Source organism: Salarias fasciatus, chromosome 12 (genome assembly GCF_902148845.1).
Source record: "Salarias fasciatus chromosome 12, fSalaFa1.1, whole genome shotgun sequence".
Taxonomy (NCBI): Eukaryota; Metazoa; Chordata; class Actinopteri; order Blenniiformes; family Blenniidae; genus Salarias; species Salarias fasciatus.
Genome location: NC_043756.1, coordinates 9008112 through 9023340, shown reverse-complemented (window position 1 = coordinate 9023340; position 15229 = coordinate 9008112). Strand labels below are relative to the sequence as shown.

At 44.0% G+C, this 15229-nt stretch overlaps 1 protein-coding gene across 1 annotated transcript in view; it reads right to left on the bottom strand.

Annotated features, from left to right (window-relative positions):
- The window catches only part of bmp1a (bone morphogenetic protein 1a), a 33368-nt gene extending 18139 nt beyond the window's left edge, over positions 1–15229 (bottom strand). Inside the window, exons 1-6 of the mRNA XM_030103938.1 lie at positions 15046–15229; positions 6648–6761; positions 3996–4121; positions 3164–3281; positions 1675–1853; positions 1286–1391 (exon numbers count right to left, since the gene is read on the bottom strand). Of these exons, the coding sequence (XP_029959798.1) occupies positions 1286–1391; positions 1675–1853; positions 3164–3281; positions 3996–4121; positions 6648–6761; positions 15046–15190 (788 nt within the window). The 5' untranslated portion in view covers positions 15191–15229. The remainder of the gene's footprint in view (positions 1–1285; positions 1392–1674; positions 1854–3163; positions 3282–3995; positions 4122–6647; positions 6762–15045) is intronic.

The following is a 15229-nucleotide window of genomic DNA, read 5'->3' as shown; positions in this document are numbered from 1 at the left end:
AGTGCTAGGTGTGTGTGGAGTCTGGTATTTGTCGTTACACTTAAGGTATTATACATTTTTCAACACACACCTCAGAAATACGAGTAGCCCAGTGTGACACCAGGTTCCTAATCATCAAAGTGTCTTCAAAGACCTTTTAGGATCATAATGAGATGTTTTATGGCACGAAAGTACAACATTTACAAGCAGCTTCATATAACCTTGAAAGTGGTGTGTGGAGATTTTGCTGCGAGGGAGCGGGGCTGCTGCATCCGCCGCCGCTGCTGGCTTAGCTCAGCCACCAGGAACGCCGCCGCCGCTGCTGCAGCAGGAGCTGAAGAAAGGAGCTCTAATTTATAAAGGCTGTGGGCAGAAGCTGGTCGCTAAACCCTTTAACTAGAACCACAAAGACACCGCTTTCACTTTAAAGAAGAAAAAAAAAAAAATCATGTAAAAAAAGACACAATTCATCCCTGTCAGAGATGTTCGACTTTCACAACACCATTTATGTATGGTGCTGCTAATCCTGCTAAATCCTTAATAATAGTTAAAAGTGTAAAAGATACTGTTTTCATTGCCACAGGTAAAGCCTATAAACCCAGACCGAAAACCAATCAACTCAGAATCACTGAAACTCTGGAAAGACGCTAAATAGAACCAGATGACTTCAATTTCTTCATACAGCGAGTATATTATTTTTTGATCCCCAGTAAACCCAATGCAGCAATAGGCAACATAATCCTGTCCAAATATTGCAAAAATCACATCAGCGCTTCTCCAGTTCTCCCGAGGCCCGATACACAGTGTTATAGGGATCGGTTATTGAAATAAAAAAGGGCCCAACCCAAAGAAAGTTAGAGAAGAATGCTTCTGACTTCCAAAGTGAAACTGTCTTTATAGAAATCCGCCAAAGACCCATCCGCTTCCAAGAAGTCAGTTTCTGTCTCTTTGCACCTGAGCAATCCACATCCAAGACACATATTCAAGTAACAGCAAGCTTTTTAAAAACGCGATGGCCTGAAGCAACAAGTCGGATTCTTAAAGTGATTTATTAGTACAGAAGAATTAAAGGCTTCGCTCTGCTTTTTTTTTCCCCCCTGATTTGGGACTAGAGCCAGATTACTCAGCAGTAGGCCACAGAGACAGACCCGGTACATTACAAATCCACACAGTCATTAAAGATTATGAGCAGAATGGAAAACGCTGAAATGGGTTAAAAGGTTGCAGCGGAGGTGGGGGGAAGTTGACTCAGTCTTACTTTATATAAGGCCGGTTCACACGGGGCGGTTCTTGACCGGGCTCCTACCTGGAGAACGTGTTCCTGGCATAGTGCATGATACTGTCGAAGTCATAGACTTCTCCCAGAGAGTCCACCTCCCCCGGCTCCATCTTCAGGAAGTTATACTCCTGTCCTGTGAAAGGAAAAAGTTGAAACGTGAAGCCACGTCACACTGTGACTACTCCTCTGTGTATGTCAAAGATGAATCCTGACTGTCAGGATTCATTTTACATGCTTGTCAACAGATCTTTTAATGGGGAATTTTCTGCCTAAACATGAGTGTGTACAGATGTTTTTTTGTGCTTTTGTTGTAATCGCAGCCTTCCCCGTCCGTGTGAGAAAACAGGTGGCTCTTATTAGCTCCTTTCTGCCTGCGCCGGCTGCGCGTTATTGCTGAGGGATCGCCGTGCACCCACCTGGCTGGATGTTGTCCCTGATTATGCTGACGTGCTCGTCCCGGTCGGGCCGCGTGTGCTCGTGCCAGAAGCCGATCACGTGGCCCAGCTCGTGCACCACAATGCCAAACTTGTCACAGTTTTTGCCGATGGATATGGCCTGGGGGCCCCCGCCTCGACGACCCACATAGGAGCAGCACCTATGAATCAGCAGCCAGACACACAGAGCGGCAGTGTTGACAAAGTCGGAATGGTGAACCCTGTGCCTCCTGAAAGCAGTGGAAACATGGAGGATGAGAAGGAAAGTCTCTGGCTGTCTAAAGTCTAATAACTCTTTACATTTCAACATGTTTACATATATAACCAAAACATCTTTCTCTCAACAGTCTCTGGTCTGTTTAATAGGTCGTATGAACCGTCATCCACACACACACACACACACACACACACACACACACACACACACAGGAGTGACATTCATTCATGGGCTTGCCAAAGCGAGTGCTGGGAGCGACGGTGGAAGCTGGCTGACTGCAGAGCTCCATCTCAGTGTGACATGAAAGCTTCAGTGTGGGAGTCTGCAGGACGGGCACACACATAATGGCCCTGTGGGCCAGACAGCCGCTCTCTAATTACTGCGAGCCAAGTCAGGCTCTCCTGAGACACGCCTTGAACTTTGCACAGGACAGATGGGGGCCTGCTGAATATGCAGCAGAGTCAAGCGTTCCCACTGCTAACCGCTGCTGCCTGTGTGGATAATGTCATCCTTGTTGCCCCAGAGGCCAGTCACCAAGATAAAAATGGCTATTAACAGTAAGCCGGAAAAAAAAAAAAAGAAAAGAAAAGCTCATGAGTCGAATCCGCTTTCTTTCAAGCTGTTTGTGTTGAACCAGTCAAATCAGTGGGTCAAGTACACTTTGTGTAACAACATAATGGCCGGTCTTTCCCCTGGAAACTTCTTTAATAACTTTGAACCGCGCTGACTTCGTTCGCTCATAAATAGGTCAAGCAGGTGTACGTTCGGCAAGCCACCAAACTCTCCCATTAAAAACAGCTCATGGTGAAATGAAAGAGCGTTTCCTGTCTGGACAGGTCGTCTGCAAAGCCCTTCGCAACAACAGACGGCACAACCGCTGTTTCCTCCGACTTTTTAATTAGGGAGAAACGCCGAGCGGACACGTAGTCTGACTTTAGCGGCGCGAGCAGCGTCGAGGAAGTCTCTCTTTTGTGTGCCGTCCTGCGAGAAAAGCATGAGCCGAGCCACTGATGCAGTGTGATGATGAGGCACAGGAAATTCCTCCCCACTGAATAGCTGTCTCTTTTCAGGATCGGTTGGAGGTGGGGGGGGGGGGAGTTAAAAGAACAGCTCAGACTGACTGCAGAGAGACTGTAAACAGACGGGGGGGAACCTCGGTGAAAGGCGAGGAAAGAAAAGCACCTAAATAATTAGCTGGAGATGATCAAACCTCAACAGAGAGCCACCATTGTTCTGAGAGCTCCACCGACTCACCCGCACGGCCGATAGGTGAAGACAATATAGCTTTCCTCCTGTGTCCTCTCAATAAAGGTCACGCAGGTGTGCTTCTCCCAGTGGCGCATGGCTTGGCGGAATATCGCCCGCTGGCTGCCTGAATGAAAAGAGAGAGTGGGTGAGAAAACACACTGAGGCACAGAGTTTCTCAGAGGGAAAAAAAACGTTCTAAAGACTTTACAGTTCAATCAACACTTACAGGGTCAGCGTGCAATTAAAATATGATTTGAAAGCTTTTTAAATTCAGTCACTGGACATTTATGGAGCATCAGAAGAGTCTGAAGATCATGAATTATCAAGCTTTTCAACAGTGCACATTAAATGACTTTTATTCATTTAATTAGAGGAAGTTAAAGATAATACCTGAGAACTCCATGTCCTTCAGTAACATCCTGTTAGGACTGAAAATTGCCCGTCATGCACCCTCCCCGCCTTCTCCCCTTCGCCCTGACTCTTTGTACCTTCCAGCAGGTATTTTTGGCACTGCAGCTGCAGGTTACTGATCTGAGGTTCCCGACCCCGCCGGCCTGCTCTGTGTTGTTTGTTTGTTGTTTGTAATCTTGTTCTTTTCTGTATTTACTAACCAGCAGAGCCTGATACCTGCCACCTTCTAGTTTGGCAGTTTCATCCTGTTCTTCCTCTTCAACATCACTCACATTTTGCTCATGCAAGATTTCTGACAGTTTCAATCGTCTTGTTGAATTTCTGATCTAGGTCACATTTCAATTTTTGCCAGCTATTCAATAACACAGTTTATTTTTGGACAATACAGAGAATGCTATGTTAAAAATGTGTTAGAAATGTTACTTACCACTGAAGTTCCCACTGATGACGTAGGGAATGACGCCTTCAGGCCAAACGCGCTCAGGTCTGGAGGTGGCGGCTCGTTTCCTGCGAAGTGAAGCCAGCCTGTTCGGACTGGTCTGATTGGTTGATCCTGACGGTTTAAAACAAGCAGAACAACCGTGATAATTCAGCACATTTCCTGGTCTCAGGAGGCAACGGTTTCACACACATCAAGAGATTTTTTTTTTATTATTATTATTAGGTTCCAATAACAAAAAAACAGTCGACTTTCTCCCAAGTTGTTGAGTCACATGAACGATACTCAAAGAGAGAAGTTTTATTTTCCTTTAAAATTAATTTCACAGTATATATATATATATATCTCACAGAGGACAGTGACTTTCTGATGCAGCCCAACCAATAAAGTGTACTTTGGGAACAACATCAAAAGTACACAGAAATAGCCCCCCCCCCCCCCCGCCCATAGTTCTCAGAACTTTTAACATTGCAAAAGTATAAATGTTAGCTTTGAGTTATCTATGATAGGTTGCAAAAACATGTCCCAGTACAAACAGATCCTTGATTTTGCTCTAAGTAAGACATTCTGAAGCAGTTTGTGAATGGTGTGTTATGAAGAAACCTACATTTGAAGTCATACTAACATCATTTTATTTAAAAGCATTGTCAGCACTGATGGTTTTCCTTTTGGGTAAGTTATTGACGATGCCAACAAGCAAATTTAACCAAGCTCAGAGGTCTGGAGCTCGACCACGCAACTCCTGACAAGACTGACAGATGATTTCACTCAGTTTTTCATTGGACGTTGCGGGATTAAAAGTAAATCTGTCAGTGTCTTGGAAGATACTTGCACAAAGTCCATGATGTATTGATCTGAGTCGATGTTTATTGAAAGCTTCAAGCAACATCTGTTTAAACACAGAATTATGCTTTCGACCCCTTTGCAGTTTGATTTCATGACAAAAAAAAGATAAAAAAAAGTTTACCACTTTAAAAGAGTATTGAAAAGTTAACTAATTATCCGATATCAGACTGGTGAGAAATGCTGGTGGTAAATCAATAACAGTACTGAGTAGTTGTCTTCATCTTTTTGTGCCAACCGCATTTGAAGCCAAAATTTACCATAAGTTTTCTTTCCCCCCCGTTTAGTTCATTAGACAATGTCTTCCATTAAATATCAGTAAATCTCTGCAGCCTGCCAAGATCAATTAGCACGTACACTTGTGCATGTGTTGAGGAAATGGCTGATAACAGCCAAAGCTGTTCAGTCCACTGATAAGCAGTGCCGGGGAAACGAGATGTGTTAATTACAACGTTACGATTAAATCAACTGTCTTCATTCAAAGTCACATGCGAATGTATTTTTAGGCCAAAAGCTTTTGTATTGACTTTTTTCTATTATTCCGATTGTGCCGCAAGCTTCACCAGCCCTCGTGTATTTCAGACAGCAGAGAGAATGAATAAATATGAGTTGGAGACTTTTTGTTGCTTCCACTTTTCAACAGAATAACATTCATGACACACGAAGCAACTGCAGTTAGATTTTTTTAACCTGAATAAATCCTGAATGTGATAAAAATAATTTTTTTATGGTGCCTCCTGAAAAAAAAAAATAATAAAAAATTCCACCCATGCATCCACACTTATGTAAGATGATCTGAAGCAGATAGTGGAGAGACAGACCGTCTGTGCAGCCTGACACACAAAACATCTCTGCGAGGAAATGTAGGACACACACTTGACTTGATGTGTGTTTTTAAAGAGCAGTCTTATGTAACACCACTACACTGATGATGTTTTTTTTTTTTTCATTTTTAATACTGAAGTAGCTTCCCTTCTAGAAAACGATAACCTGTGCTGTGGAGAATAACCTGCTTAATGGACAAATGGATTTCTAAAGATGAACATGGCCACACAGTCCGTCTCTGCTGTCTTCCCTCCCCGTTTCAGAGGTGACTGTTTAGTCTGGAAATCAGCCTCGCTCAGGGGATATTTTAAGCAGCTGAAATGTATTTTTATTCCAAAGTGATCATTTCTCCTCTTGCATGCTTATTAAAATCAAACAAAAAAACAAAACAAAACAAAAAAAAAAAACAGAAGGCAAGCTGACATTGTTGGAGCGCAGACGGCAACATGAGCTGTCTTGTCGGTTCTCGCTCACCTTCAGTCTCCAGAAATGTGAGGCCGATCGGTCCCTGCTGACTCACAGCTGTTGCCTAAACGGTGCTTTTCATTTCAGGAAAGACATTCAGCCCGACAAAGCCCCGCAATTAGCCTCAGCAGTGGCGTTGCAGGTGTAGCAATGTGCGGCAATAGCAAGATGATTGTAGGCATAAACATTTAAAGAGAGCTTGTGAAAAAGCACAAGGCTGTGAGCCGACAGGTGTTGCTGCCGACTCCGAGCTGAAGAGGATGAAGAGCACCCGAGTGGCTTCAAGGCTGAAGTATAAGAGAGCGAAACTGTCTTTGTATAAGATTACTCCCCAGTCAGAAGGTAACCATGTTCATTTCACTTCTTTTGTTGAATTTTATCTCAAGTGACAACCCACAACACTTTACCTCGGTGCACTAATGAGGAGTTTTTTGTTTTTTTTTTGTTTTGGTGTCAAGTTGTCACCTCTGCAGCAGAGTCAAGAATCTAATGTTTAACAACCATTACCTGCATCGGTGTGATTGACAGTCCGGACAGTTCTCTGAGCCAAATCTATAATCCTGTCCACTTTAAACGACCGCAGGTCCTCCTCGTCCAGAGCGATGTCACCCAGATAGGCGGCTGAAAGACACAAACACAGACGGCACACGTCAGGCGAGTCGCAGGAGGGAGGCTGCCTCAATATGAAGCCTGGGTTGTTGCCTCAAGCTTTTCCTGTGGCTCAGACTGAGTAGGCTGAATGGAAGCCCAGTGGAAGTGCTTAAGGAAGGCCTCCAGGTTGTAACACACACATATGAAAATATCTACTTCATTCCTGTCTTCACACTGTTTACCCCTCCTTACAATCAAATCTAAATGCATTTATAAAACTGAAATGTTTCTGTAAGGAAAGCTTCAGTTTCCCTCTTGAAACTCAGTAAATGAACAAAGTAAATCAATTCAAGACGTCGTATGTGGCTTAAAAGACTCTGTCCAGTCTCGGGAAAGAATGAACTCAGTAACCCAACTGTTTACATGTTTTGCTGACACAAGTTTCATCCAGATGTTTAACCTAGTAACAAGAAAATCTGCACAGTTTGCCTCGGCGCCCTTGAATAGATAATGAGAACGAGGAGATGTGAAACAATGGAACGCTGACACTACCTCGATGGAGTAATGTGGGGCACCTTGAACAAGTAATTGGTCTTTAATGAGGCCAAGGAGAGGGAAAAATAACCAAACAGTTCCACTTTACGAGGAATGTGCTTTATTAGATTTCTTACTTAAATGCCCCATTGCTAGAAGTCCGCTCCGCAGAGACAGGGTGCTCGGTTTTACAGGCTTTTAACACCGGCACGTTCGCAGAATTTACGGCACAGCTTGCATGCAGGAGTTCCGGGAGTGGCGGGATGGGGTGGGGAGGTTCTGGAGATGTGATCCATCTCTGAACCGGGGATGACAACGACAGAGGGAGAAAGGAGAGGAAGGACGAAAATCCTGCCCGTCCAACAGGGAAGGCAGATGTGGAGCAGAGAGAAAATAACAACTTTCTTGATGTAATTTTGGTTTTGTACGGCGGTGGAAGACAAACCAACCTTAAAGATGCATAAAACTTTTAAAGTCTGAGTTGGAAAAGATTTGCAGTGTTTGTGAAAATCTACGAAAAGTCAACTCAAAGCAAGCTGTATAGAAAAAAAAACACAAGAATTTCATTTAATGTGGTTATATTTGAGGCAGTTCAAAGTTTTCTTTCTTTTTAGCACAGAACAAAAGCATCCACATGAATGTTTTTTATCTCCTTTAGTTGTGTTGAAGTTTCAAAGAGGACCGAGACAGAAGAGAAAAAAGGACAAAATGCACAAAAGAAGCAAAGACAAAAACACTACTTGGCTGGAGTCCCTGCTCGCCAGAGGAGAGTTATTGAAACAATCTGGAGCTGGCTTCGGTCGACGCAGGCTGGCTCTCCACCCTGCAGGACGCCGAGGATGCACACCACAATGATGACAGCAATAAAGGAAAGGTGGAGATCACAGCTGGCGGGTCGAGGCACGCACGGACGACAGGCTTGAATTCCAGAGGTCAAAGGAATATTCTCATTTACACTTGCAAAGTACAAAAAAAAAAAAAAAAAACCCAAAAACCCAACACGAAAACAGGCTGCTTTGGATCAAGCAGTGCTGCTGACAGCCGCTGTAATAAAACACAACTGATAAGGAGAAGCTACCAGATGTTGCAGTATAGGATGGATCGACTGACAAAGACAGGGACTTTTCTTCTTCGCTCCACATTTTTATTCGATTCCCAGAAGAAGAGGTGGTGCGCTGAAAACAACAGCTTGAACAATTAATAAGAAAGAATACATTACTGAGTGCAAAACAATCCCAGAAGATATTTTATTTTCCACTTTGGCAAGAGAAAAAAAAAGTACAACTGAAAGAATTCATCTGGAGTTCATGGAGTAATGTGCAATCCATGACTAAATAACGGGGCGCGATCCGTCTCCCGCCCCCAGGAGTTCACAGCGGCCCGCGCTCTATGAGCGCCATACATCCAGCAACATTTGGGAGACAGGCCGGTTAATCCGCAGCGTCATTGTTCTCAGACAACAGCGGAGATTGAAGTGAGCAAACGCACAGCCCGGTGGCATTAGGACTCATTTCCCCCAGGCACAGCAGTCGTCCTGGAGACGCTGTTGCAGGTTTATGGAAAGACTCACAGGGATTGTGAATTAATCCCCTTGTCTCCTGCCTTTAATTATCCACACACATACACACACACGCGGTTTTAGGATTCTTTTGTACACAACTCCGGGCTGGGATTGAGGCCAGGCTATGCAGAAAGGTGATAAACTTATCTTGATGAGGAGCTCTGTAATGAGGGAGAATGTGAGCACAGCGAGGCTGCTGTGCCGTACAGTAGATTACAGCCTGGTGGATGTGGCAGATGGCTCGTGATCACCACAGAGCACGGCGCCGCATCGCTTTCCAAAACATTATTCATTACCTAAATGACAACAGCTGCAGCTATAATATCAGAGCAGCGTAGTTAGGTAACAGCCGAGTGGTTTCTGGTTTTGGTTAATTTCATTTTTTTTTTTTTTTTTTTTTGTTTAATGTAAACAAAATGAAGTCTGAGGGAAAATGAACGTGTGTTTTACCTGCCGTAATTCAATATACAACAAAGACCTTTGACGGATTGCTGGATTGAGAATGAATCGATACGTGATGAAGGTCGACCTCGACATCATTGAATTTTTTTAAGTTAATCTAAACCATCATAATCCTTCTCATCTCAGACTACCCCCGCCATCCAACATCCATCAATCAGCATATCTAGCCAGATTACACATGAGACCTCAATCAAATTAATCCCATTGATTCGTGTAATGCTCTAGCCTCGACCTCTGCGGTGTCAAATACACCGGGACGATTCCCATAAATCTCCTTCCGCGAATACCAGACCGTGACATCTGCCACTGAAACCTGCACAAACATCAATACTAAGCCTATACAGACACTAACATCAGCCTATATTTAGAGGGGCCAGTCCTGCTGTGAGGCCCCGCTTCTTTTTTTTTTTTTTTCTTCCCTGGCTGTACTTATAAAGACATCAAGGCTGCCTTCCTCCATAACATGACCTAATGAAGAGAGATGAGAGATGCAAGCCTGGAATGCATCACAATACCCTCGCACGGCCTTTCGCAGTACCAAACACTGCGCTCTGAATTCCAATCGAGGCCGATCGTGTACTACGTTCAGGCGATTACCATATGATGACCGTGTCAGTACCAGTTTTTCAGGGGTTTTTTTTTTTTGTTCATTTCTGGTCTTTCTTGGTTGAATATTGATATTTTCCCTCCAGACACTGCATTTTAAACAGCACGAAGAAAACAAACAGGTAGCAAAGTTTTGTGATTATCGAGAAAAACTTTCTAAAAAGGAAGGAAAAAAAAAAGTGCTGCTAAGGGATGATGAATTATATTATTCAGGGGATGTTGTTGTGTAAATATGCTACCCCTCTCGGTTGTAAAAACAACAGCAGCTGTTACTTCTTCAGCAAATGCTTATCTTGACATTTCCTCACACCGCAATTTAAGCCCAAGGCGGAAGAAAAAAAGAAAAAAAAAACTATGCATATCTGCACCGATTTCCAAAAGATACTGTGGTTTAATTAGAGGAGAGATGTTGACACAGTCAGAAAGTAGAGCCCAAGATTCAAGCAATTATTTCCCAATGAAGGCTCGACTCGTCTGAGATGGAGAGCGAGTCGCTGTCACCTCGTCGTCGCTTCGGTCTTATTGACCAAATTAATGTGGCTTCAGCTGCAAAAGGGCACACAGCATGAGCCTGCCGCCCCTTTAACATTTCACACTCCATCAAGCCCATTAGCAGATTGGATTTCTCGGCTCATCCTGGCCGCCGATCACTGATATACCCTACTGTCAGTCGAACTCCCTCTAATGACTCATCAGCTCGCCAACAATTTGTCTATTTTAATGTCATTGATATGCAGTATTTGGGCTTCTTGCACTGATGAATTATTCATAGCCGCGCTTTATTTTCACCTTTTGACTAAAGTTGTTTTGACAGTACAGACCTCATATTTCTGGTTTCGAAAGCAGACGAACACTTCCACAGTCTGAGCGTTTGTTTCCCTCAGTGCAGATGTCCAGAGTCAAATCTAAATGGAGTTTGCGGACGAGTTAAATCTGGAGGCGATATTCACCTCTCAACATTTTCCATATTCAGCAGCCATCTACAGCCGAAGAAAGCACAACGCGAGTTTTCATTCCAGGTGGAGGGAAGTGGAATAATGCTCTCCCCAGGTGAGCTGCAACCAACTCCACAAAAAAAGGAGCGAATATGGATGAAATTGGTGTTAAGCTGCTTATTACGGAAAGCTAATTGAACATCCTTTGAGCCTTTTGAGAGACGGCTCCTGTAGTGTGCTCCGTACAGAGGACTGATATTAATGCAATGCAAGATTAGCTATCATTTAGCTCTGACGAAAAACATATTGTTCCGACTAAAGCGTGGAGACCAGCTAATAGGTCTGCTCCCTAATCACCTGAGCCCTGCAGAGAGAGGAGACGTAGGGGTCCTGCATGTAAAAAAAAAAAAAAAAAAAAAAAACACACACACATCACACACTCTCACACACACAGTGGGAGCTCGGCTATGAGGCCCGAATTCCATAATAGAAGCAACACATTTGCTTAAGTGTTGCTTGAAGGCTCGATCTAGAAGTTCAACAGGCAGACAGATCATGAGAGGAGGGGAAAGAGTTCCATCAAGAGCATCATCGGTTTTCAACCACTGCCTTGGAGATTTGAAAAAAAAAAAACTACACAAAACTTAGAAAAATTACATTTTTTTCCCTCTTTTCTCACATTTGATATTGACAGATACTTCAAACGTGTTACAATAAAAATCTTCCCCAATTCAGTGAACGCCTGTCTGTTTGTGAACTATCACTGGGGCAGCGGTTGTCCAAGGGCTAGAGAAGCAGGCTTGAAGGTTTGAATCCCACAGCCGGTGGGTCACCCCTAAAGTATGATTGCTTTAGTTTCAGTGAGGTCTTCCACAAGGACAGAAAACCTCACTTGAAAACATGTTCATAAAAAATATCCAGCTGTTGTGTTACAAATGACCGAATCGGAGTCAACGGCCAGCAGCAAGTGGAAATGTGGATTACATAACTTCCTGATACTATCAACAAATTTTTCAGAGGCAGGGGCCAAAAGGGGACAAACGCAGCCGGCTCCGTCCTGAATGGCTCGCTCTCACCTCACCTGGGCCGGCGTAAGCACGGCGCGACCCGCCTGCCCTCAATCTTCTAGCGGCGCTTTCTCTTGGCACAAGGTGAATGACCGACTGTGTGTGGCGTGCTCAAGTCAGTCAGAGGACAGACCCGGCGGCTCTGAGAGAAAACCGCTTGCATAAGAGAGGACGAGCGAGGAAAGATGAGCACAGGTTGACCTGTCTGCAGCTAAAACCACAGAAACACACACACACACACACACACAAAAGGAGATGGAGAAGAATGTATCCAAAGCTTTGACATGAGGAATGAGGAGCAGCAAATTAGGACGTCTGCCTCATGAATTAATACAGACCAACAAGTCAAACCAGTGATGGCTTCTGGGATGATCATTTTCAGGCTGAGGAGACAATGAGCCCGACTGCTTCTCATTCATTTTTCATTTTCAAAATAAGTACATCTCATCTCAGCGGGTTGTTAAGAGTCTTAAATGACTTTCTGGAAGGTTGCCAAGTCTGGAGTTCTGCAAACTAAGGAATTTTCCACTGGTTAAGCCTTAAATAGATGGCATTACTTCAAAGTTATTGCACTGCTTTGTTTCAATCAATGTACATTTCCAGCATGTCGAGTAAGGTGAACCTTTTTGATGGATTTTCTTTATTTTCAATGAAGGATTCACAAAACACATTTTAAAAAATCTGAGGAAATTAAACAAAACTCTCTCTGGTTGCTTACTCAGCCTTTGCACTTCAGTCAAGTCTAAGAGCAGCACTCAGGAGCCATCGGTGGGAATCATCATCACCTGCAGCTTTAGAACTTTAGAAAAGGTTCAGAAACTTTCGGGCTCTGGCTTGTCGTGCAGAACTTGTCTGATAGGGTGGCTTGTTGCATTGAAGTTTACCTGCAACTGTGTACTGACTGTACAGACTCCAACATTTTTGGATTAACCTTGCTACAAGAGGTCATCTCATTTCTTATCTTGGCTCATTTGACCCATTCGAGATGCAATAAAGCACAATCAAAACCATGCAGATAGTCCATCAAATGTAAATGTTGGATTTGCCAATCCCATTACAGATCGCACTCCAGGTCATAGCGAGCAAAGAAAACCTTTAAAGTTCCATTAACAGCACGTTTGGTCAAGAAGTGGGTCTTGCCACTTTTGAGACAATAAGAACTGAGGCTCAGACTTACATTCAATAAAGTTCTGACACTGAAAAGTAAAGGAAAAACCGACACAAAGCCCAGCAGAGGACAATACTCTCCTCACGTGGCGTTACTGCATTAAGACTTCACCCGGCTGTAAGCATTTCCCTGAGCGGAAACAGCTTGACTTAAAAAATGCTGACCTCTAGCCAGAGAACGCGATCGCAGACTCGATGTTGTGATGTGCATGAAAAATGAGAAGGGGGGAAAAAAAAAAGAGACGGAGAGAGAGAGAGAGACAGAGAGAAAATCAATAATCCGAGAAGCGTCAACTCTGAGGACAGTTGTCTGGAGTTGACGACTGTGAAAGACTGTTTTCTCTGGTGTATCCATTGAGTGAGGAGGAGTGAGGAGATCTTGGACAACGTGCTGCGTGGTGGGAAGGAGAAAAGCAGGTGGGTGTTGGAAGCGATGGAGAGTAGGGAGGGTTAAAGCAGTGGGTGTTTGTACTTTGCGACCATCTCCCAACCACCTGTCTGCAGACGTGTCCAGAGGAAACCGTAAACAAAACAGCACTCGCATGAATCGACACGCCGCCGGACAGCTAATAACGACAACATCCGCCACTGAGGATAAACACCGGTCAGGGCTGGGGCTTAATCCCCGAGTGTCCCGACTGAGACGTTTACGTAGAACGTCAAGAACTTCTCCAGAACTGCGTACGTACCAATAAAGAATCCAAACACGGCGCCAGCGTCGCTTCGTCACCAGCGTCCGGTACGTCCACACGGACGCTCTGACAGCTTAAGTGACTCAACATAAACAGTACAGTAAAAACAGGATGCAACATCTTAATGACTCACACATGAGACGGCGCTCATCTGCAGCGTGACCTTCGTCGTGTTTACGCAGAGGCGCAACTCCGCCGAAATCGCAAGGTTTGTGGGTTTTTTTTGCCGACACTTTCTCATCTCCTCGAGGGGAAACGTGAAGAGAGGAGATAGTTGGGTAACCGAGCTGGAGGATCGTTTCATAATCAGCTGACACATCAGAAATCATCAAATGCCAAATCAGTAAGCACTTCCAGGACTTTAGAGGTCACTTTGACTGAAGCCAACTCTCTGTATCTGTAACCTGAATAGTTTTACCAGATGGAAAATGCAATCTGTTCAAACTCCCCCAAAGGGATTTGGCAAGACAGTGAGTTCACAGTACACACACACACACACACAGACACACACACAAGAGGGGGGGAAAAGATTACAGTGACAACTCAGATATGTTTTGGCCAAATAATGGGAAAATATGCAGGAGAAGAGGCAGACATATTTATGCTCTCAACCATAAGACACGAAGAATAATGTGTGCATAAATCTCTACTGTACTGTCCTCTCCTCTCTCCCCTCCTCCACTTTTGTTTTAGTGGTTGTGTGAACAGCCGGTGGAAAAAAAAAGGATTTTTTTTTTTTTGTGCAATGACAAAAAAAGAACCAAGCAGAAGTCTTTTAAAATCCTTTGTTATCCCAACAGCTCAGAAATCTTCCTGAAAACATTACACCCTGCAGGAGCGACATGATCACATTTTAGGGGAGAAACGTGCAAAAAAAACCAGGAGGCTGCAACTTTTTCTACGAGCACTTAAGCCCAAACTTTTCATGTCAGTAAGAATTTTTTTTTTTTTTTTTTCCATCCTTGTATTTTCATCCTGACGGCCGCTTTCGGAGCTGGGTTATCCGAGGCGACTGAGAGGGAGCTTCAAATGTTTCAAACTGCACAAACTACAACACTTACTGCCAAACAATTGCACAAAATGTTCCCTCAATCCTTTTAGAAACTACATCCAGTGCTGTCATCTCAGGGAGAGAAAAAAAAAACAGAAAAGCGGTGGATGTGTGCGAGCTCCGCCAACAGATTCGTGGCATGTTTCTACCTCCACATAAATAAGGTAAATCACAGCAGAGGAAGACACGGGCTATAAAAAAAGAAGAAGAAGGAAAAGAAAGAAAGAAAGAAATCTCACCAGCTTTGCAGGGATCCTTGTAGTCGATCGGCTCTTGTGTGGCAACGGGATCCTCGTAGTAGCCCGGATCAATCGCCTCCAAATCGATCGCCGATATCACGCCAAGACATGATAGAAGAAACAAACACCTCGCCCGGAGCTCCATGTTTGTGGTGGGGGAAACGGCGAAAGGCGAGGGATAAAG